The sequence below is a fragment of the Aethalodelphis obliquidens genome, unplaced genomic scaffold, assembly GCF_003676395.1.
Source record: "Aethalodelphis obliquidens isolate GAN/ISIS:26980383/991018 unplaced genomic scaffold, ASM367639v1 scaffold2, whole genome shotgun sequence".
Taxonomy (NCBI): domain Eukaryota; kingdom Metazoa; phylum Chordata; class Mammalia; order Artiodactyla; family Delphinidae; genus Aethalodelphis; species Aethalodelphis obliquidens.
Genome location: NW_020837946.1, coordinates 50,786,834 through 50,811,704, shown reverse-complemented (window position 1 = coordinate 50,811,704; position 24,871 = coordinate 50,786,834). Strand labels below are relative to the sequence as shown.

The 24,871-nt window shown below is 36.7% G+C and overlaps 2 protein-coding genes and 1 long non-coding RNA gene across 4 annotated transcripts in view; 1 reads left to right on the top strand and 2 right to left on the bottom strand.

Annotated features, from left to right (window-relative positions):
* The window catches only part of PPP1R1C (protein phosphatase 1 regulatory inhibitor subunit 1C), a 129,243-nt gene extending 124,040 nt beyond the window's left edge, over positions 1-5,203 (top strand). For both annotated transcript variants that reach the window (XM_027126588.1, XM_027126579.1), the window contains exon 5: positions 4,582-5,203. In XM_027126588.1, the coding sequence (XP_026982389.1) occupies positions 4,582-4,670 (89 nt within the window). In that variant the 3' untranslated portion in view covers positions 4,671-5,203. The remainder of the gene's footprint in view (positions 1-4,581) is intronic.
* LOC113630759 (uncharacterized) lies at positions 1,976-17,571 on the bottom strand. Its single transcript, XR_003437084.1, has 8 exons — positions 15,505-17,571; positions 15,153-15,304; positions 13,561-14,456; positions 12,706-12,779; positions 8,688-8,835; positions 7,318-7,476; positions 6,521-6,591; positions 1,976-3,042 (listed from the first exon to the last, which is right to left on the bottom strand). It is a non-coding gene; the product is annotated as an uncharacterized LOC113630759 (long non-coding RNA).
* A 938-nt stretch (positions 17,572-18,509) lies between these two features.
* PDE1A (phosphodiesterase 1A) overlaps positions 18,510-24,871 on the bottom strand; it is a 265,239-nt gene continuing 258,877 nt past the window's right edge. Inside the window, exons 14-15 of the mRNA XM_027126564.1 lie at positions 23,189-23,305; positions 18,510-21,232 (exon numbers count right to left, since the gene is read on the bottom strand). Of these exons, the coding sequence (XP_026982365.1) occupies positions 23,232-23,305 (74 nt within the window). The 3' untranslated portion in view covers positions 18,510-21,232; positions 23,189-23,231. The remainder of the gene's footprint in view (positions 21,233-23,188; positions 23,306-24,871) is intronic.

Genomic DNA, 24,871 nt, shown 5'->3' with positions numbered 1-24,871 from the left:
ATGCATCTCAGGGTTGGTGAGCTTGTGAGCCTGCCCTGCTACTCAATCCAGGGTTCCTTCTTGCCTGAGATGGAAATTTAGCTTTGACTTGGACACACACAGTGATGGGGAGCTCACTCACATGTTTATTGCTAGGCAAACGTAAAGAGTTTAGAAATTTTCTTCTTTATATTGAGCCATACAAATGTCCCTGACTTAACAATGGTTTAAGATTTTTTGCCTTTACGATGGTGCAAAAGTAATAGGCATTCAGAAGAAACCGTATTTCAAATTTTGAATTTTGATCTTTTCCTGGGCTAGTGACATGCAGTAGGATATGGTCTCGTGATGCCAGGCGGGGCAGTGAGCCCAGCTCCCAGGTAGCCACAGGGTAATGAGTGTACACAACAAATACAGTATACTTACAACCATTCTGTACCCATACTACCATTCTGTTTTTCACTTTCAGTATGGTATCCAATAAATCACATGAGATATGCCACACTTTATTATAAAATACGCTTTGTGTTAGATGATTTTGCCCAACCACAGGCTAATATCAGTGTTCTGAGCACGTTTAAGGTAGGCTAGGCTAAGCTATGATGTCCGGTAGGGTAGGTGTATTAAATGCATTTTCCACTTATGATATCTTCAATGGGTTTGTTGGAATGTAACCCCATTGTAAACCTAGGAAGATCTGTACTCTGCCCTCACCACATGAATGTCAGCTATTGGCACTATTGCTGCTCTCAGTCGCCACTTAGATAAATTTTATTTCTTTTTCCAGGCTTTTAGGAATTCAATGGCAGCCTCTTTTGTCCTCTCTTAATTTTGCTAAACAGTGCAGTTTCACATCCAATTCTTCTGGAAGAGATTTTATAAAACTGCTTTTAATCTCAATTACTTCCTTCAATGGAACTCTTGAAATGCAGAATCCAGAATTGGGCAGCATAATCCAGAAAAGTCTGAACAACACATGGTTAGAGAGAAGTTTCCTCTCTTAAACTGCTGACTCTCCTGTTAGAAATGCCACCCACACTGCCAAGAGCTCTGTTCCTACAAACAGGTGACTCTGTTGGGTCATGTTGAAATTGTGGTCACCTGAATCCCTAACTATACTCAATCTAGGTTGTCCTCATTCTCTATCTTTTAGAACCAAAATAATCTTCCTAAAAACAAAACTCCCTTTGACCTCTACCTTAATTGCTTAGGCCATCTTTCCAGCTCTTTGGAATACTAGTTTTTCACTCATCATGTCATCTTTTCTTCCAAGTTTCATGTCATCTACAAATGTGATAAACCTGCCTTTTTCCCCTCTGAATTAATTGATAAACATATTGATGTGTGGTTTGCCAAATGTAAGCCTCCCTTTAGGGATTAATTATTCATAATTCTTCACTCACTCACTTTACAACTTCATCCAACTCACATTTAACCTCCTGATCTACAGAATGGAGAAGAGCACGAGTATAACGTTCTGTGCAGGGGCAACATTTCTTTCTTTTCCTTTCCTTCTTTTACTCAGTCTACTTTCTTTTCCTCAAACTCTATTTTCTTCACTCCTTCATGTATTCATACCGCATATCCTTGTCTTATATATGGCTCCTTTTCTTGTATGTTCATTTTGTTACGGAGAAAAGAGCCTCTGTGCATTTTGGGGATCCCTCTGCCTTCTGCCCGAGTGCAGGGCTGCCTGTGTCTTTCTTGCTCCAGGAGGCCCTTTGCCACATGCTGGGAATCAGTTCACGTGCAGGTGAGGTGTTTTCCTGCGTGTTCGTTAGCATTTGGCAGAAGAGGAGAATCTGAGAATTTCACCAACACCTCCAGAGCAAGTTACTTTCCTCCACCTCCAGAATTACTCAAATATTGAATGAGGCTTCAAAGAAAATTTAAATACAAGGCATATGTGTGTTTGGGGATAGGAGGAGGGGCGTGGGGAGAAAAATTATTAGACAGTTCTCACAGACTTCACACATTAATCTCAGCATTTATTGCATCTATAACCAAACAAACATTGCTGAAAGGAAAAAGGAAAAATTCAAAACACAAATTAATCAACCATCCGTTATCCAATGGAAAGATGACGTTAGTGTAAACTGCTTTGGGAACCAAGGAATCTGTGGTCCTGTAGAGAGGTTCGGCAGAACAGCTCTGTGACGTCACCTACTCCTGCCTCATCAAAATCTTTCACCTGGCGATAGTTAATGCCACACTCAAATAAGACCGAGAAAAGCCCGTTCCAAGGTTTGCTCAAGTGAGTGATTTTACTTTAAAGAAGGCTTTCTCGTATAACTTTGTGGCCGTTATCATTATAAAATAAATAAGTGGGTAGACCTATAGTCAAGTATGGGAAGTGGATGATTAATGGTTTAATAAGTTGGACATTTGGTTACCATTTTTTTAATGTTTGACTCCCTCATATAGACAAATCAATGTTGGCATTAAGTTAAACCTAATTTAAGGAAAATTGTCTGAACACAACTGCATTACTCTGTAGTTACTTTGAGGATAAAAGGGATGAGCCCTGGAGGCAGTAGAACCTTTGCAAATCCTGGGTGGTGCAGACAATTTTAGCTCAGGAAACAGTGGCAGGCAGCTGAATGATTACTATGCTTTAATACTTCAGAGGGAATGCCAAGATGGTTTGAACCAGATTAGTAGGTACTGTAAACCTACAATAAATCCTAGAGATTGATAGGTGAGTCTAGGTTAGCATCCAAAAAGCTAAAGGTGAAAATGAGTTGGGGTCTCCTGACAATGGAACTTTATGCTTCATTCACTCAGTCAGTCGGTCAGTCAGTCAGTCAGTGAGTCAGTGAGTCAGTCAGTCTATATTGAGGGACTATGATGTGGCAGAACTTCTTTTAGAACCACACTATCCTTGTAAAGTTGAACAAATCATTTATCTTCTTGAAGTCTAGATTTCACCATCCAGGTATTTATCTCGTGGAGTTGTGAGGTTTAGTGACCCAGGTATGTAAGACTCCAGCAGAGTGACTGATTGGATGCTCATTGAACTCCTTTTCCTTCTTAGCATTTAGACCTCTTTTTCTCCTGTGTAATCTATAACATGATGAAATAAGTTCCATTTGTTAACAACAAATTTCTCTCTATGGTGATTGTGAGTGATCTGTGTTTGCAGATGAAATTACAGTATTTAAATAATATTACAACTTATCAAATATTTTTGCAAGATAATCAACCAAGTCCAGGGGTGTCATTCCTTGCCAAATGGCACTCTGAGGTTGCTGACTGCAATACATGCAAATCCACTCTTTTTTTTTCCTTTTTTTAGTTTCTTTGTTTCATAGTAAACATGAGCAGTGACTTCCTTTCATTTATCAATTCTAACTGCAATGTTTTTCAGTAATATTTAGAAAAATCTCATAAACCAATTTACTAAAATATAAAAATCTATAAACTTTTCCATGTTACGCATCACTATATGCAGAGTGTCAGCTAGTATGATGTTATAACAGAATAGACCCAAGTGAAATGAAAGATAATTTTGTAATGATTGTAGTAGTCGCCTTATGATTTATACTCCAAATTTGAGTTAATTTTGAAAAAAATCTGAATATACATTATTGTGGAACTGCCAAAGACATATACCAAAGTGTCACCTCATTAATTCCATCAATCATTTATGCAATCAATATTAATGAGCACCTACTGTTTGCCAGGCTCTGTGCCTGGGACCCCAAAGTGAAACCCCATAATCCTGACATCAGCAAGTTTGTTCTAATGAGAAAAATATGTAAACAAATACTGTTCTATAAAGTAATTGATACAAGAGAAAGTGATCCAAGAGCAGGGGGAAATATGAGAAAGACCCAGCTAGGTCTACTTGGGGAACTGGGGGAGCCTTCACAGAGGAGGCAAGCTGCTGTCAGGATGAGTGGGAGGTTATCAGGTGGGTGAGTAGGAAGAAGCTATTCGGCAGAGAGAATAGAATGAGAAAGACATGGAGGCTTGAGGGAACCTGGAGTGACCTGTAATGTGGAAGAGCAGGTTAGTATTGTTAAAGCATAAATTACTGTGAAAGGGGGAACCAGGAAAGGCTGGTGGAAATGAGGCCAGATAGGTAGGGAGAGGCCAGGTCACACAGCCTATATATCAGGCAAAGGTGTGCCAATGGTTTTCCTCTGTGTAGGTTTTGGGGGAAGTGATTGAAGAATTTTTAATACAAAAGTCTCAGAATCAAATCTGTATGTTTTGATTCCTAAAGAAGACTAACAGTATTCTGATTCTTTTGTTGTTTGAAAGTTACAGAAATGGCACACACACATCTCCTCGCTCCTGAGGAGGGGCAGTAAGAGCCTGTGAGCAGATTTTTAGTTAACAGGTTTTTAATAGGCAGTGATGCAATTCTTAATGGAGAAAATTTAATTACTATAAAAGACATTCTGTTTCGAATGGAAATTGGGCTGGCTGTGTTTTTATTCCTCGGTGAATTAAAAGGTTTATATAAGATTAGATTGTTGAGATCCTTGGAGAAAACACATATACACCAGTGAAAACGTTCCACTCATTTTCTTTACCTCTTGCAGCAAAGCAGTGAATCTGCCAGAAATAAATTGAGCATAATTTTTATAATTTCAGGGGTTAAGCATATGAAAGGCCAGAATGAATCAGCATTCCCCGAAGAAGAAGAAGGCGTGAACGAGAGAGAAGAGCAGTGGGACCATTAATAACGGGTCTGCAGCAAGAAGTCTTCTTGGGAATAACTGAACTATTAACTTTTCTGAATATCCCATGGAACACCACTGCTTGACTTCTATCTCTGCTCTCCACACTCACAAAGTAGTAATACACCTCCTGGGCAGCGCCCCTTGATGGAACTTTAGAACTACCTACAGATCGTTCCATATTACTTACAATTAAAAAATAAGTATTTATTTTACAACAGTGATTTTCTTTTTAACAACATAGAAATTTGCAAACATGTGAGTGTTCTAACTTTAATACTGCCCAGCTTAATCCCTGATGCCCTACTGATAAGACTTGCCTTCTAATGTCAAATGTAAATAGCATCACTTTAAAAGTAAAAAATAAATATTAAATACATTTAGACATGAGTGTGTGTCTGGGTTTAACTTACAGAGGAATGTTTAATGAAACTTTTAAGATCTGCATTTATCCTGTTGCTGTATACGGAATGGTACATGGTATTTATTTCCGAATGATGGAGAAATGCCAGATTTCTTGATTCAAAAGATCAAAATGTATTACTCTTTAGATATTAAACATCTTTTTCCCTCCAACAACACGTTAATGATTAAAGAACCACAGATTTCTCTTCATTTTTTAAGCTGTAAGAGGTGTATTTTCCATCATTTCCACTAGTTATTAAGAAAGAAAAATTATAAATCTAAAATAAAATATGCCAAATTTCCCCTGTCACTTATTTTTGGCTATCACTGGAAATATGGGGTGTTTCCTATTGCATTTTAATGAATCATTAGATTTTATAAATCTCCTATTATCATAAGATAAGAAATTTCATTAATTCATGAATTCGTTAATTCAACAACTATTTTTTATGGGTTCATCTCTAGGAAGGCACTTTGCTGGGTGTTATGAAAATAAAGGAAAGATAATTTCTCCCTTACAGAACTGGCAGAGAAGATAAGCATCAGTACAAAGCAAGGTTTTCCAAGACCATATGTATTTACTGAATATGGCTTTTGATAATTCAAAGTTCTGGCATCCTGAACAATTATTTATTGCATTTCAATGTAAAGTATCTACACCACATAATTTAGTAGAGGTGGAGGGATGCCCAATTTGCTTCCCACATTAACGATATTAGTAAAGTTCAAACGTTTCATGGATTAAAAAACTAAAGATGAAAAGATTTCTCAAAAGTCAATAAAGAGGTAAATTAAGATAGGAAGAAAAAAATCAAATGCAAAATCCACTGTGGGATCGTAAAATCAGGACTCAAAGAAGTAAAAGTACTGTTTTTAATTTTGACTGTGAGTTTTATAATATAGAGATTAAAAGAAATGCGTGAATCCATAAGCCAATACAATAGAGATAATGATAATTTTCCTTAGTATATTTTCCCCAAGAAAATAAACGCAAAACTCATTGATAAGTAGTATCTCAAGTATTTATGAGTACTTGTTCCAAGTTTCCTTCTTTTTTCCTTTCTGCCTTCCTTCTTTGCTTCTTTCCTTCCTCTCATCCTCCCTGCCTTCCTTTCTTTTCTTCCTCCCTTGCCCTGGCCTTATTTGTTTTGTTTTGTTTTTGTTAAACCAGTTTCACCAAAAATTTCTGGAGTTTCTAGACCACCTGCTGTGACTGTTTATTTGATTTTCAAAGTCTCTCCCTACTTAAAATCTGATTAAGACACATATTTGTTTTAAGTGATTTTGAATTATTTGTGTTTGTAAAACATCCCGGATACCCCTTGAGATTATTTGAGATACCCTGAGGCCCTAAAAAATAAAATTGCCCTTCCCTTCCCATGAACAGACATTTTTATAAATGTTTCTTCAAAAGGATTCAGACAAACAAAAGAAAAGCTTTTGCTTACTTTGTAACAGCAAAAAACACATGGGGAAATAAACACAATGGCTTCTGGATTCTTCCATCGTGTTCTCCATTCTTAAAAATGAAAAGAGATGAAAATTAAAAGAATAAGTTTTCCTTCAGAAGTGTTGGTTTCTTTTATTCTGTTCTCCACTCTGAAAACACAGAGATCACAATTAAAAGCATAAGTTCTCCTTTGGAAAAGTGTTGACTTTCTCAGAAATTTGAAGGAAACCAGCTGAGATAATGGCTTTTCAGTTTCCTTTTCACACAATTACAGTTTACAACAAAATTTTTTTCATGATGACAACTTGGCTTCCGTTTGGCTGAATGGGCAAAGAGAGTTTCTGACCAAAACAAAACAAAACAAAACCTTTATCTTTTCCAGACAACATTTATAATATAATATAATAGTTAGTAGACAGGGTTTGAGTCACTCTGACTTGGGTTCAAATTCAACACCTACCAAATTTTTAGACTCAGTCTCTCTATTTGTAAAATGAGTACGATCATACCTACCCGTATTGCATTATTTTGAAAATTAAACAAGAAAAGACCTATAAAATGTTTAGCCCAGCATAATGAGCATTTAATAACTGGTGCAATTATTATTACTAGAATGAGAAAGGACTTGAGACTATCTATCCAAACCTTCTCTAGTTCATGATCCTCTCCAACAGCACAGACAAGTGATTGATTGCTTCTCTAATTCTTGAATAGCTCCAGCTGAACCCCAAACCCAGCCAAGGAGCTCTAATTGTTCTTTTGTGTGTTAAACTCTCTCCTTCTCCTATACTTTACCTCCTTTCCTATGGCACAGCTGTTCAGATACTGAAGAACACTCTGGTGTCATCTCCTAAGTGGTCTCCTCTCTGTGATAAAATATCACCAGTTCTTCCCAATCTTTTCTCATCATCCTGGCCGCTCGCTCTTGTATCTCTTCAATTGTGTACGCTGAATCTGAGAAAGATTAAGTCAGGTGAATAAGTTTGAGACAGGCTGGGACCTGGGACCCTTTGCTGCAGTGCTGCAGTGCCTACACCTGGACACACCTCTCCTCAAGCAACAAAATACAAAGAAACTGTATGGGACTAAAAACAACTGCATGACTGGGCAGTTGGGGCAAATTCTGGACAAAAGATACAAAGAGACCAAAAAACCCAACGGCCACTTTTGAAAAGTCTGGAGCAAAAGCGGGGTACTGCACATGCCCCCTGCACACACCACCACCTAAGGGGTGGGCAAAACATCTAAGCCACCCCTCTGGCCTGACCCCTGGACACACCCCTACCCTCATTCCATATAAGGAACGAGCCCAACCCCCTCCGTAGCCAGCAAGCAAGGGAACCTGTTGTTTGTTCTCGCTGCACCCTGCCACAGCAGGTGGCCCAATAAAGCCTTGCCTGAATTTCTTGTCTGGCCTCTGATCAATTTCTATTGATGAAGGAGGCCAAGAATCCTGGTCAGTAACAAGCTGAGTATTTTTTGTGTCCCCCTAAACATGAGAAACTGAAGCAGAGAGTGTAGAAGGGCAGAGCAGGATTCTAGGCCAGAGTTCTTTCTATTAAACAGTGATTTTCTAACCCCAGAGTTGTGCAAGGTAAGCATCTTTATAAAAAACAAAATTCTCAGACTATTTTCTATTCTCAAAAAAGTTTACACCATCCATTGAAAATTTTAATTCAATTATGCCAATGCTTTCTACATTGTGGAAACATTATTTTAGGTTAGCCACGGACAAACTATTTTTATACTTATTTTTTATATTTATAAATACTATTATATATTAGAAAAGATACATAATCACCAGCCCCTAAGCTATTGTTGCTTAGGATGAGACAAGCTTAAAGTGTTAGTGTATTTTAAATCAATTTTTTAAAAAATGTTAAATAACCATAGTAGAGGTGGTACCTCAAAATCACAAAAGTGATACACCGTTGAGTGAAGTTTTGGAAACACCAGTATGGAGTATTGTCATAGCAAATAACTTAAGTGCAAGTATTGCAGAGTTTATTTAGTCGCAATATGGATTTATGAATTCATAAATAAACCAGTTATATTGTATTGATTTAAAAATTCTGTTTCTTTACCCACATCTAAAAGCAAACAGTGTAAAGTGCAAACTGATAATAGAAAAGCTTGTCTAACTACATTAAAGTGTTTATGCTTACATGTAATTTTGAGCATTTGATTTCTCTGAAGGAGCATGGGGGAAGAAATGTCCTTAGTTTTCCAAGTCTTTGATTCCAAAAACCAGTCTTCAAAGCTCCAGCAGATATATTAATCATTAAAAATGTCTATGTTACTGAAATGTGAAATCTGTTAAAGAAATTAAATTATTAGATTTTATATGTTATTATCATAACATTCTGAAGAACTAAATTTCGGAGGAAGAAGAGCTTTAGGCAAATGATGGAGGGCATCTTTTCACTGCTGTGTGAATTAGAACAAGTCAGACATCCTCAATTATTCTATACTATTTTTCATGGGATAATTTGGTGTCATTTATAAAAGTGTACATTGGAAACAAGAAACCAGTATTCCAGTTTATTATTCAATAAATATATATGAATGCCTATGACATGCTAAACATTGTGTTGAGGACACAGGTGTTAACAAGATAGTTAAGGTCCTTAAATTCATGGATGAATATTCTAGTATTTGAAGACTGTCAATAGATATGTAAATTAATAAGTGAATTAGGTCATTTCAGATAGTGATAAACTCCTAGAAGGAAATAGAAAGAGGTGATGTAGCAGAGCGTGTCATTTCCTCTTTGTCATAACTGTGTGACATTGAGGAAGTTCTTTAATTACTCTGGGACCCAGTTTCCTATTCAGTAAAATGTGGAGAATGATATGGGGGAGGGGTAACCAGATGATCATGTGAGGCTCCTTCTGAATCTAAGATCTTTGTTTCTCCCTCTGACTCTTTCAGGAACTGCAGGCAAGCAGCAAAGGAGAGAAGAGGTGGGAACAGACAGAAAGCAGCAGCATTAAGGGAAGATGGAATCAGAAGAGAAAAGGTGTATCTTTGCATGCTTGTCTGACAGCCAACAGAACAAAACTGAGTTAGAAATACTCATACACGTATGTATGCATGTATAGTATGTATGTAGGTGACAACCTTAGCATTGTAACCAATTGTTTTCTTTTACAACCTATCCTTAGAAAATGACCTAAAAAATGGTGATCAGTTTTTGTTTGTTTGTTTGTTTTAAGATTTAAAAGGAAACTTTCCAGGAAAAATTTCCTGCTGCAAATGACTAATTGGATACTCTATTTAAGCACACAAGTTTGTTGCCATTAAGTGATGCTTAACAGATTTTTCCCTTTGCAGAGATTTACATGACATGGTATTAAATTCTCTGGAATGTTTCCACTGTGTGCTGAAGTAGTTAGTTATTTTCTTTTTCTCCTCCAGGTGCAAAATGAGTTGATAACAAACAGAAGCTGACTTGTCATTGCTGTGTTCCTACTTGAGCTTGGAAAAATACCAACACAAAACAAATACCATCACCACCATCACCTCCAGCTCCATCATCATGTGTTATTTTCTTTCTCCAGGATTGCTTTCTGAAGCACTTTAGATATGTTATACATAAATATTGACATATTTTTCAGAAATTGTTCCTTCATTTTTTTTTGCTAATCATTGATGCTGCACTATTTGTCAAATTCTTCCTTTTCATTTTAATTTATTTCTCTCTATAACCAAAAGTGTGATCTTGAATTTGAGTAAATTTTAAGTGATTCATTTTTAGTTTTTCTAGTTCTGGAATACAAGCTTTCTCTTACAATAAGGAGGCTTTTAAATATATTTTCTCGCTTGCTTTTCAAATTCCATTGTATTTTTTTATTCCTTTGTTTCTTTTTCAAATTCTATTGGTCTTGATTCAATTTAGTTCCACAAATACATATATATAGATAGTCTACTACATACCAACTACTGATTCAAATGTTAGAGTTATAAAAATGAGAAGGCTAGGGCTTCCCTGGTGGCGCAGTGGTTGGGAGTCTGCCTGCCAATGCAGGGGACACGGGTTCGTGCCCTGGTCCGGGGGGATCCCACATGCCGCGGAGCGGCTGGGCCCGTGGGCCATGGTCGCTGGGCCTGCGCGTGCGGAGCCTGTGCTCCGCGGCGGGAGAGGCCACGACAGTGAGAGGCCCGCGTATCACAAAAAAAAAAAAAAAAAAAAAAAAAAAAATGAGAAGGCTAGTATTGTTGCCATCTTGCTAGTAACTCTTTGTTTAGTTCTTTACAATTAATAAAGTGGCCTCACCTATGTTTCTCAGCTAATAATCACATTAAATATGTATGACAGGTAGGATTCATTTTATGGATCAGGAAACTAGAGTCCAAAGAAAGTGGCCCTAAATGAATCCATAGTCCAACAAACTCTTCCACTAGCTTATGATTTGTTTGAGAAGTTGTAATAGTTTTTAGGATGAAAAAGCACATCCTCCTTAAGAACAAGAGAGTTTTACGTTTTCTTATAGTGCTTTATAGATCCACTTAGAAGTAAGCTTTGTACATTTCATACACGAAGCACACGGGGATAATTTTGCTAATGAGGCTGGATGGGAAGAGGAATCTGAGTTTAATTCTTTGGCATCGACTTCAAACTAAAACGACCTATGGCCAATAAAAAATCAAATTTGAAACTCTTTTTGAAGTATTTGGCTCATTTAAAAATCTTTTCTATGTTTAAATCTATACTTAAAATAACCTTTAGTATCTTAAAAAAAAGAATTGCCAAATTTATGACAATCTTATGTATGATATCTTCTTAGAGAGCAAGACATCAATCTTTTTAAGTTGTTTCTTTTTCTTGATTTCTAATAAATTGTAAAATAAAAATAATTTCACAAATTGCTATTTCTTATTATTATCTTCTCTGCACTCCCCAACCCCCAGAATTTGAGGAATGATAATTTTCACGTACCATCTCCCAGATTTTGTATTGCTGAGAAAGTAAAAATAATGTAAATGAGCATAATTACCTCAGACCTAAATGCATAATTGTAGAATATACTATATATATCATGGTATTAAAAAAACAACATGCTGCTTAAGGAGGAACCAAAGAGAACATTCTGATATTCTCCTCAAGCTAACTGAGGAATGAGTTTCCCTGGAATTTAAAAATCCTTTTTTTCTCAAAAGTAGTGATGGGATTCAGGACACGCTACTCCAAAATATGGCACCTTGGCATAGTGAATATTTTAAGTTGGAGGAGTTTGAGAAAACAGAAGCCGGAGGCTCACTGTGACCTTCCCACTGTCCTTCTCCCCAGAAACAGGCTATAAAACCCTCATGTGAAAGGTGTCCTCCCTATACCTGGAGGAAAGGAGCATCTTTGTCTCTGAAGACAAAGGGACTGAGAAGAATCCAAACAAAGAGGCCTTGCTAGGTTTCCCCCAGTTTACTATACTTACCTTACACTCCTTAACCTGTCATATTCCTCCACAGCTGTCCATACTTCATAAATGCTAGCACAAATACACTCAGATCTGTTTCTTCGGATCTTCATTTCCTTATGAAGATTCCTGTGTCATGTAAAACTTATATTAAATACATTGCATACTTATTTCCTATTAATCTGTCTCTGTCAGTTTAATTTTTAGACCCAACCAGGAACCCTAAGAGGTGAGAATAACTTTCCTCCGCCACAGTACAGTTACAGTAGCAAAGGTATAACATGGCTTTGTATGAATCAAAGCAGTGGAACAATAAGAACTTTACAAAAATTACTTGGAGATGGTTGAACATCTCTTAAAGAATTATAGGAGAATATCTTCTCTCTCTTCTTTATGTTTTAGAGGCTAGCACTTGCCAAGGCATTGCAGTAAATGGGTGGTTTCCCATTACATTTCCCCTGCAGAGTAAATTCTGTGGATGTGTTTCCCTAATCGTGCTAATTACATTACCAGATGTTGCTCTCACTTTCTTCTTTGCCCTAATGGGACATAGATTTCCTATTTTGAAATTGTCACTTATTTGTTATATTTGTCCAGTGTTTTAAACATTATGTGGGTCCTTTATTTGCTTTTGAACACTCAACAGCCTAAAGATTAAAATTTGACATGAAGGCCAATTATGACTAAGATAGGAATTATATTACTCATTACACTACTACTAACCATGCTATACTAGTATAGTTACCCTGGACTTCTGTATGATACTAACCTTGAGCTATCCATTTTCATTGTCAGTATAAATAAAGGTTTCATAGGAAGTAGTTTATTGGAACTGGTTGATATCTAAATGAAATTAAAAAAAATAATTTTTCATAATATGGGCAGAAAAGTATTAAAAATTAGACATTATCATCATAAACCACCAAAAGCTGTACTGGTATAAAATAATTTAATGAAATATTTTGAGAAAAATACAATTGTCAAAGTCAATACATTTTTACTTAAATCATAAAAATCTTTTTTTCATTGTGTAATGTGGAGTCAAAATTTTTTTCTATTGAGGTATATATGTGTGTGTGGAGCCTCTATATGTATGTATATAAAATACGTATGTGTACAAATATATATGTACATATATATAATGTAACCACACTGAAATAAAAAAGGAAACTTTTTTTAAAGAGCGAGAAGAGATTTAACCCATTTGCTATTAAGCACAGAGAATTAAAACTTTTTAAAATAAATACTTCCCTAAGTTATCATTTCCACGTTATTTTCTATTAAGGGAAAGCTAGGTGGGAAAGCTAGAACAAACTAGACGAAAGGAAGAAAGGGAGGCTACCTCAATGGAAAGGTGAAGGGCTGTGGTGCCAGGGGAGATGGAAAGAGAAAGGAGCCAGAAGGAGAGAGCCCCAGGAAAAGGCGAGGCCAGCTCCTTCTCTCTCCCCATCCCTGGCCACACAACTTGCTCTTAGTAAGTTCCTGCCCACAGCTGCCAAGTCATCTCCATCTGAATGTGTCTTTTGCACCAGGGTTATTTCTAGCAGCCCTCTTGTCTCTGGTGGCTTGGAAGATTATGGTTTCAATGTTGACCCACTTGGCTTCTAGATGGCATCTGACTTACCACATATAGTGGATGCATCTGCTCTTCTCACACAGTTTCCACATTATCAAAGTTCCTCTCCGTTTTTGTTTCTGCCAAAGAAAGGCTTTTTTATTTTGCTAATAAGGACTCTGTGAAATGCTGGGGTTTGCTGGGGTGTGTGCCTGCAGTTTTTGTTGTTGTTGTTTTATTTATTTTTTTGAGAAACTGCTATTGTTGCTTCTAAGTGCACCTGGATGGTCTAATCATGTGTTTTAACATGTCATCCAGGAAGTCTAGAAGTTATTGTTATTTTATCTTTATGCTAATATTTTTCTTTTTAATATTTGCATTTAAAAAATTTCCCTAAAATCGAATGTCTATATGATATATATCAATATAGCTATCTCTCTCTATATATATATCATATATATTGACATGTATTTCAATATATCTATATGTAGTTTTGTCTTTCTAAAGCAAGGACATAAATGCTGAAGTCAATGATATGATCTCTGTTATAAAACAGCTGGACTACTCTTTACATGGAACAACCTCCCCATTACATGGACTTCTAGGATATTGCTACTGAAGTCAAAACCGTGCAACTATAAGCATGAGTTAATTTTAAAGGAAGAAGGTGGAGCTCCTGGTAGATTCTTATTTTTATAGTTCATACTGTTTCAGTTTTTTCAATGTGTCAGTCAATATTCTCAGCACCTTACATGGGCCATTTCATTTAATCGTTCTAATAATCCTATAAAATAGGTACTCTTACTATCTCCATTTCATAGGTGAGAAAATTGAGGCTTGTCCAAGATCACAGAAACCATTACCGACAAAGTCTGAAACTGAACTAAGGGCCAAATTCAGTCCTTGGGTGAGATATTTCTTGCCTCAGGTCTTCCACAGAAGAACTCAACGAGAAATAACAGCATCTGGATAAATATAAAATATAAATATAAAATATAAAATAATATTGTGAACTTATGTTAACTGAGAACCAACAATGTGTCAAGTACTGTCTAGATCCTTTAAATATTCTTCATTATTATTTTATCACTCCATCAGTCTTTGTGGTGAGAGGTTAGGTTAAGCTTAACAACTACCAACTACCAAGGACAATTGAGGTCACTGTTTCTCCAAAGCTTGTATGGTCCCCATTATTAATCATCAAGGCTATAGGAAATCAACCAGGAAATGTGAGCTTTTCTCCTTAGCAAAGTTGGTAAGATTAGTTACAGTTAATATATCTCTGCACCAGCAGACCCACCTCCCAAGGGTAGACATGAGACAGATGGGGAGACAATGTTTTTCTCGTATAATTCAGGTTTGCTTTTAGCATGCTATTAAGAATTAATTAAGAATTGATGCACTCCCCATTTGTCTGCTCTGAGGAAAAACATAAATGGTTTCTTGGAATTATGTAGACCTGAAGTGCTTGAAAAGTGAGTCTCATTTTGATTGAATTAACTAGAGATGTTCTCTGAAAGGATTAACTCAATCATATATCAAACATTTAGGACAAACAAGAATAGGCTTTTCCTTCCTGCCTTCAGTTATTTATTCATATTCATTTACTCAACAAATATTTACTGAATACCTACTATATGTAAGGCTAAGTGCTTCTTTACCTTAAAATCTGGCAGCAAACATATGACACGGGGAGCTGCAAGTTTCCAGCATGGAGGGGTATGAGATGCGTTCGTCCAGAAAAGAGGATCTGAGAGTTCTGACCAGAATGATGTGAAGAGGCTTTCTGGGAGAGCTGGCATGTGCTCAGGTCCTTGGAGGAAGGGGGGACAGTGACAGGTAAAGGTGGCAAAGGGAGCCGCGAGATCCACGCAGAGGAGGCGTCCTGTGCAGAGGCATAGCAGAGATCCAGGAGTAGTGAGCGGTGTAGCGAAAGCTATGGCAAGAAAGATAGCTGGGGTTAGACTGTGAAGGGCTTTGAGTATTAGGCTAAAGGGTTCAAACCTTACTCACATGTAGGCCTGTGGTTCTCAAAGTGAGATCTCCAGTCCAATAGCATCAGCATCGCTTCAGGCTCTACCCTGGACTTATCGCATCAGAATCTCTGAGAGGTGGGGCTTAGCATCTGCAGTTTAACAGACCCTCCAAGTGATGTTGATGCCTGCTACAGGTTGAGAACCAGTGCTGTAGTCAGCCTTGCTAAACTGCTCTGTGGGCCGTGAATGGGGGACAGGGGTACTGGAAGTCATCATCTCCCTTATCCTCAGGGTAGCTACACAGGCCCTGGAGAAGCTAGAGCTCCTAGCGATGACAGCCACTTACACTAGCAACCTCTCTCTTTCACGCTAGGGTACAAACTCCTTGATCTGAAAAGGAAGCAGGTGTCGGCCCAGGGGCCAAATCTGCCAGATGGCCTGTTTTTGTGTGCCACTCCCGTCCCCCAAGTTAAGAATGGCTTTTACATTGTTTTTATGTTTGGCTTTTACATTTTTAAAGAGTTGTAAAAAAAAAAGAAAAGGAAGAGAAGAAAGAAGAAGAAAATGAAGAGGAAGAAGGAGGTGGACGAAAAGGAGAGGAGACAGTGTGATGGAATGTGGCCTGCAAAACCTAAAGTATCTACTTCCTGATTCTTTATAGAAAAGGTTTACTGACCCCTGGTGTAGACAGGGAGAAACTGTTTTTGAGAAGAAAAGTGATAGGTCCAAAGAATGAATTAAGGATATTTAATATAATAACAGTATGCAGAAAAGAAAAATTGAAAAGAGCTAGAAGCAGAGAAGCCAAATGTGGAACACAAGTGAGATCGTAAAGATCTAAACCATGCAATGCTGTTTGAGCAGAAAAAAGGAAATGGGTCTTTAATACTTATAGAAACAATATAACTTAACTTTCAGTTGACCCAAGTGCTATGCCATAGCAAGGTTCTCAACAACTGGAGAAATCATAGACTGTGTCCAGTTCAGCAATTTCTTGGGGTTGGGTTTGGTTTAGTTTTGAGGGAGTAGGACGGTGTTGAGAGCATGAACTCTGGAGCTCTTGTCTAGTGTAGAGGAAAAAACCTAATCTCTAAGTGCTTAGTGGGTGTTTCAGATTATCTCCACAATATTTAATTATTGCATAGAACAGTGATATGTATAGAAATCAACCAGTTATCTTCTTAAAAGGCCAACTCCAGTTCAAAATTCTGGATGGGATCTGAGATTCTTCATTTCTAAGATGTTCCCAAGTAGGGACCACACTTTCAGTAGCAAAGTTCTAGACTGAACACCGGTGGTTATTTGAAAAGCAAACTTTTAAGGTCACATATTAAGCATGGGAAATAATTCCTCCATCCACAGAAATCAAAGGCACCTTTTCTGCCGTAATACATGATTTAATTGGTTACCAAAGCACACCTGCCCCTGCAGTTGGTCACTGGAAATTCTGTCCTCTCAGAGTGGTAGTTTTTAGGGACAAGTGCCTGGATAGAGAATAAAGCGTAGGATAGAATAAAGGTTAGAAAAGGAAGAAGATGGATACAGTGGGTGGAGAAGACAGGACCGATCCTCCCATAGTGGCCAGGGACAGTCTATCTAGTGGTTTGGGGAGCCACACTCTGACTTTGAATCCAGGGTCCTCAACTTAATAGCTGTGTGATCTTACACAAATTATTTACCTTCTTCTGCCATGGTTTCTCATCCATAGATGGGGATAACAAATCCTCAAAGAGCAGTTAGTTACAGGGAGTAAAAGAGATAATGTCAGAAAATAATGTAATGCAGTAGTAAGACTGTAATAAGAACTAAATAATTGAATCTTTAATTATCAGAGATAAAAGGGTATCAGCTTGAGATGCAAAGGAAGCTCTCCAACCATCACAACTGGTTAGGAAATAACCTAGAAATTTATTAATGTTACTAAAGGACAAATAGCCCCCAAAAGAGCTTTAAATATACATGTTGGTCCATACATGGGATTTGTATCTTAAGTATTTGGAATTCCCTCCAAAGAAATTGCATGTATGTAACGTGGGATATCATTAGGTGTTTGTTTCTTGACTCTAAAATGTATGTTTTCATTGTAGTTTAAGGCTTGTACTAAAGGATGGATAAACTTTGTGATATTTAGGAAAGCAATTAAACAGAAGATACAAGGCTTAACATAGCTTCCAAAGGAAACATGTGTTTTATACCTACATTAAACAAAATTAAATTATTTTCAAAATTAAAATGTGGCTTTTGAAAGCTTTTTGATATTAGGTGAAAACTTATCATGGAATCACATTTAAAGTAAAAAGTTCAGTTAAGTGTCATGTATCTGCTGACTAGATAAATTTCTACATTTTCATCAAATGCTTTAGCATCAGAGACACAGCCTGAGAGGTGACACATATTGTGCCGATTACTCTTAATTCAGTTAATTAAAACTCTCTAGGTCTTCACCTTGACTTGACACTCTTTGCTTCTTTATTATTCTCTGGTATTACCTTATTCACATTGTCCTTCTTCACAGAGCTGTCCTTTCCACTGTGCTTCTGTCCCATCCTACACAGATGTAGTAGAAAGAAAAAGAGGTCTTTGGTATCAGCGTTCTAGGACCAATTCCAGTCTGGAATCTGCTGCTTGAGACCCACATGGCTTTAGACAAGGCTCTTTCTCTGAGACTTCGTTTCCTTACTCATATTGATACCCACTTTGCTGGATTATTGAGGATTAGGGATAATATTTGTTAAGTGTTTACCAGGAGCCTGTACATAGAAAATAGGCAATGAATATGAGCTTTTGTTTATTATTTGTTACTGAAACATCAACTCATGTGCCACCCATTCCAAGAAGTCTTCTTGGAAGCCCTGAAGATGGAGGCAGGTTTTACCTCCTTTAATACCCGGAGGTGCATTTTACTTGCACGTGGTTACTTTCACATGTGGCATTTTAGTTATTCATGTGTATAGATTATCTCCTTTATAAAATAGGAAATTTCTAGAGGAAAGATTCAGGTTTCCAGAATCCTATATGTGCCATGCATGTAGCCAGGAGTATGCAAATAATAGGTGCAATAATAAATGCTCAGTGAACATTTCTTTCATAGAGCAAAAATCACTTTCTGATTGAACTCATATCAACTTTCAAGATGGTGTACTTCTGGTTTTCCCTGATTTTGCCAACTTTTCAATGCCCCACCAAATTGAATTACATCAGGCACCAAATGGTTCATGACATTTTCCCTCAAGTATGATTTATTTAACAATCATATACAATAGGAAATACAGAGAATTACAGCAGAATAAAAACACAAGAATTATAGCTTGTCATGTTAAAAATTAAATAAAAGAGATACCAGCTAAATAAAGAGGCATATGAAATTGTTAGATATATGTTGAGTAGCTGAGGATACAAATGCAAAGCAGGCCATTTAAGGCTCAGCAGCTGAATTCATCCATCCCTCTCTTTAGGATGGATTCAACATTGATGCTGGCAGAAGGGATGGGCACTGGTACCCTCTGCTCTGACTTCCCGCTAATTAACATGAGTTAGTGCCTGTCTTAGAGAGAGGAAGGAAGGAATAAGGAAGATACAAAGGAGAGCAGGAGAGAAGGGAGGGGAAGGAGCAAAAGAGGGAGTGAGGGAGGGAGATTAGGGGGAAAAAAGTGCATCAATAGCGTGACAACTCTTCTGAAGAGATGGAGCGAGTTTTCTCCACTCCCCTGGAAGTTCCGTCACAGCGCTTTATAAATTACATAACCTGGAAAATTAGGTTAAACCCCATATACAGAAAATAATGACTTCATTATATTCCTCTTTTTTTTTAGTAATAGTCTATATATCTTAAAGTATTAATAGGAACAAAGTGGACATGTTTCTTATGACAATTAAGAAGCAGTGTTTCAATTTATTTCTCTGTTGAGAGACTCTATAGCTTTACTGAGAGACACCTGGCTCAAATAGGAACAATAGTAATTAGACTTCCCTGACAGTCATATTCTAATCTTAAATGCAGAATATTTTCTAGCTTGTAAATAGCTACCTTAAAAAAGACATTAAAAGCAGTAGTTGCAGTTTCTCCATAAATACAAATAAGAAATCCATTGTAGGACAAAAAGTCACCATGATGTACGTATCTATAAATTTCCCCCAACACATCATTATAGATCAATCTTTACTGCTTACATTTAAAATATCAGTTGCATTATAATGTCTATGATACAATTCAATTATTTAGCTGTGCTCTACATATGCTTCAGATGAAACAAAATCTAAGGAACTTATTCACAGAACATTTAAAAGCATCTTATACACTGTCTATGCACAAATATATCTTAAATTAAAATGCATACCTAATATGCATATAGAATATGGCTTACACATGAAAAGAGATCTAAGTTGTGAGTTATAAAATCCCACTACTTAGACTTAAAAGCTTGTGATTGCATCCATTTCTAAAATATTGCTTAGCATTGTGGAACCCAGGGAAGAAGCATGTGCAACAGAAACCTCATTAGGATGGACAACCCACCTTCACTTTATTCTTTAATTGATGGCTACTCTTAATTTTTTCCACCCAATTCTACCATTCACAAAGACATATTCGCTTAGTCTCACAATCATTGAAGAGTTTGTACAGTGAAAAGTTACAACACCTACTTGTGCTTGACCTTTCTTGTCAGCTAATAACAAATAAATGTAGCTCTTCAGTTTGGAGCAAAGGCAAGGCTCTGCACATGCTCAGGCAAAACATGACAAGGAAGCAGAGTCTCCAAGGGTTGCAGTTTGTTTCTGTGTGGTAAAATTATAAACTCACGTCAAATAACATTATCTGTACAGAAAAGTGTGGGATTCCATTTTCATAGACATTTTTGAATACACACACAGACACGCACACACACACACTTCTTGTCACTTATCCCTTGGCCTGTGATATATTTTGTTACATCCTGATGGGATCAACACCCCAGAAGGCAGATTCCATTCTCAGTTCTAGTGTCTGTCTCCAACAATGGCTGGAGGTTCTTGTCATCTTGGATCGTAGGTAATGTGTGACTTGCATTGTGATGATGCCCATGTAGGTGATGCATTAGTGCTTTGAAATCACAGGGATGGAGGCAGGCTGGTCCACTGCTTTCAGGGGCAGGTTTCATTGTGGTTTCCCAGCTTGAGAGCTACAATGAAGAGTTCATCAGGTCACAGAGCCAGGGCTCTGATGCTCCATTGTTGTTATAGGGCTTCAACCACAGCTTCTGAGCAGCCCCGGCTCTCACTTTGTTCCCATGTATTTAAAATAACAAGGACAATCTAAATAGCCTCAGAGCTGCAAAAAATATTTTTCTATAATTTTGTTTTTGCTTTCCTTTTACTTAACATCTTGAAAAATTTACTGTAGTTACAGCACTCTGTATAAAACAAAGCAAGAAAGTCAAATCTTAAAATGTCTCATCTTCTGCACACATATTGCACAGTTGCCTATGCAGTAACTGGGTTCAAACTGATGAAAAATTAAAACTGTCCAACTTTTTGTCTTAAAAATTTCTCTGGCTTGATTGAAGAAGGCCAAATTGTGGAGGAAGAGCAATGGCAGAAGCACTGGCCAAAATCTCTGGTAGCAACTTTGAGTGTATTTATTTGGCTAGAATTACTAGTTCAGAATTTATGTTCTTCTCTTATATGAGTCCATAAAATGGCCTGTTTCCAAGTGTGTGTTGAAAGAGGAGAATATAGGTTTGTGGAAAATTGAGGATTTAGGATATTTTAGTGCTGTTCTCATTATCCTGAAATAAAATCCAAATGAAAATGAAGATCATGTTTTAGTCATATATAGGCATCAATCACTGAATGGCAATTTCATGTTGGACTTCATATAGCTTGTAAAAGTAAGAGATTTATCAGCAGATAATAGATATTCTTTAAATCATTTGGAATTCTTCCTGTCTCTTCTGTGTGTGCGTGCGTGCATGCATGCGTGCATGTGTGTATTTATGTATCTTTAAAGTTTGGATGGAGGGTATGCAGAAAAATTGCTGTAGCTAATATGAGACAATATCTTTAAATTGTTTAATACAGAGCTGGTTTTTAAAATTTCCATCAACTTTGTGGCTTGATTTCTATTTACAATTCCTATGTAAAATAGTAATCACAGTCACTAGCTCTGGAATTGTTGATTGGACTAAATGAGATAATACATATGAGATGTTCATCACAGTGCCTGACACTGATAGTTGCTATTAATTAAACTATTATTATTAATTAAAGAGTCTTACAACTAACTCAAGAATACTGAGAAATGAATCATCTTAAAAGCTAATCACAAAAAAAAAAAGCTAATCACATTTTAACTGTGTCATATCTAAAACAACATTTAAGGAGCTACTGATAGTATATCAAAGGCTTGACGTGGTACCTGCAGCATTTTCTCTTGTCCCTACCATCAAGGTACAAGATAGCAGGACTCATTTTTATATTTTTTTTAAGGAGATACTAAGACATTTCTACTATAACAAACACATTCCTCCCTTCTAACTCCCTTCTAACTGCCTTCACCTTCTCTGTTGGTCCAAGACGGTAGTTCTCAAATTTAGTGTACAGAAATAGCAGTAGAGTGAATTATTAAAAATTCAGATTCCTAAGGCATCACTCCCAGAGTTGGTAATTTGGTAGATCAAAGGTGAGCCCCAGAAGCTGATTTTTTTTTTTAAACATCTTTATTGGAGTATAATTGCTTTACAATGGTGTATTAGCTTCTGCTGTATAACAAAGTGAATCAGCTATACATATACATATATCCCCATATCTCCTCCCTCTTGGGTCTCCCTCCCACCCTCCCTATCCCACCCCTCTAGGTGGGCACAAAGCACCGAGCTGATCTCCCTGTGCTATGCAGCTGCTTCCCACTAGCTATCTATTTTACATTTGGTAGTGTATGTATGTCCATGCCTCTCTCTCACTTCATCCCAGCTTACCCTTCCCCCTCCCTGTATCCTCAAGTCCATTCTCTAGTAGGTCTGTGTCTTTATTCCCGTCTTGCCCCTAGGTTCTTCATGACCATTTTTTTTTTTTAAGATTCCATAGATATGTGTTAGCATACGGTATTTGTTTTTCTCTTTCTGACTTACTTCACTCTGTATGACAGTCTCTAGGTCCATCCACCTCACTACAAATAACTCAATTTCGTTTCTTTTTATGGCTGTGTAATATTCCATTGTATATATGTGCCACATCTTCTTTATCCATTCATCTGTTGATGGACACTTAGGTTGTAGAAGCTGAATTTTTAAAAAGGGAATCATTGATGCAAATGTCCACGGATTTTAGCAAATATTGATGTTGTTTCATAATATGTACTTGCTTTGTTATTATCACTCAGTGTAAACATTCATATTTCCTACATGATGTAGAAAAGGAAATTGGTATAAAACATTCATAATTCTTTTATGGAATAGTGGAAGAAACCAGGATTAAACCTCCCCATAGGATATAGTTTATTATTTTTAAAGGACTAAAAGGCCTCAGTAAATATAATTTTTATGGATGAATAAGTTAAGAATCCTTTGAAAAGGTAAATTTAAAAGTTAAATATTTAAAGCTTACCTGTTAATGTTTTGCTCCAGAAAACAGAGATTTAAAAGAAGAATCCAGGAGGACATTTAAGTAAGATAACTTTGTTTCTAATGATATTTTACAAACCATCCACTTCAGAAATAAATTTCTCATCTAAAAAATAAAATTACCTCTCATGTTTAAAATGACAGAAGCCTTTAAGGTGTTTCAAACCTATGAATGTGTCTCAGCATGTTTTTCTTCGGCACTTACTAGATCTTCTGAATTCTTATGAAGATCAGGCTCACCTAAAAAATAAGCAAACAAATAAACAAAAACAAAATAGGTCTGAGGAAAAAAACCTAATAAGGTCAGGAAACTAAAGCAATTAGGAAAATGTTGAAGACTGGATTTTACAATGGATCTGTGGCACATTTCTCCAAAGATACCAAACATTTTCTTTTCAGCTTGTGGATTTATAGAGTATAACAAATCATCTTCTGGTGGTTATACAAATTTGTAAAGTTGCAATTTAATCTGGGAATACAGAAATGAAACAGATGAAACATGTTTAAATATGCTTTAAATCAAACATAAAAATTATGCATGTTTTCCCCAAATATTTTTAATTGAAACAAATTCTTTTAAACAAACCCTCTGATGTTCAGTGTCTTTTATCACACATTGCTTAGTTGCTATGAATTTAAAACAAATGAGTACAAGAGAATGTAATGTTTAAGATAAGTCATCATCTGCCAAAACAAACTATTGGAATTTATCATCTTAGAATCACTCAGCTTCTATATAAACCTTGAAAAAAATTAGCATGGAAAATGTTCCAACATTTCTAGAGAGGTTGCAGAGAATCTATCAAAAATAGAAACGTAAAGCAAAATGTACAGATAAAAGAGTCTTATTATATAAGAAAGTTAAAAAATGAGCAGAAATTAATTTTTGAGTCAATTATGATGCCTATATATGACTATATGACTTGCTATTTCAGAAAACAGTCATATATGATAGAATGTTCTCTCCATCTGAAATTTGATTGAAAATATACTAACAATTAAACTTTGCACCAACTGATTTTGAGATCATTTCTCCAACAATTATATAATTATAAAATTAGTGAACATATAGAACTTAGGGAGTATTATCACAAAGCAAAATTATTTTGTCCCTTACTTTCTCTTTAAAATATATTCAGTGGGAGAAACTTATCTTCTGTCCCAAGTTCAATCTTTCAGAGAGTATCAGGACTTTTCCAGTCATTCTTAGTTAATAAAAACATCGTGTGATAACATTAAAATGCCAGTGTCTTAGGTCTGGTCACATATAATACACATCAATCTTAAAACAAAGATAAAACTTCTTCCCAACCTTGGGTTTGTTGCAGAGCTTAGAAAGGGTGGTGATGGGGGGGAGGGCATGATTGATGTTTCTTTCATTTCCTGTTTGCCCTCCCTCAACTGGCTACCTTGGACTCCTGAGCTGGAGCAAGGGAGAGAAGAAGGCTAAGAAGAACAGCAAAGTTCCTCTATGACTAGTACTACTGTAGGATGGCTTTGCACTCACTAGACCAGGCAGGTGTTTAGAGCTGACTCTATTCTGTAAGCACATTCATGGGCTCTCCAGGGACCTCTTGCCAAGACCATGGCTGGAGACTTAGCACAACCTTGGTATGGACATATGAAACTCTGGTTCCTTTACAATGTCCACAGCCCCTGGAAATTTGTTGGTACATCTCCAGCTTCTGTCTCCTGAGGTCTAATCATGCTTACAAATACAGGTAGGTTACATTTGGTTCACATGGAACATTCACTAGGCCTTTATTCCTATAAATTACTTGAGAAAAGGCTGAAACCTATACAGCT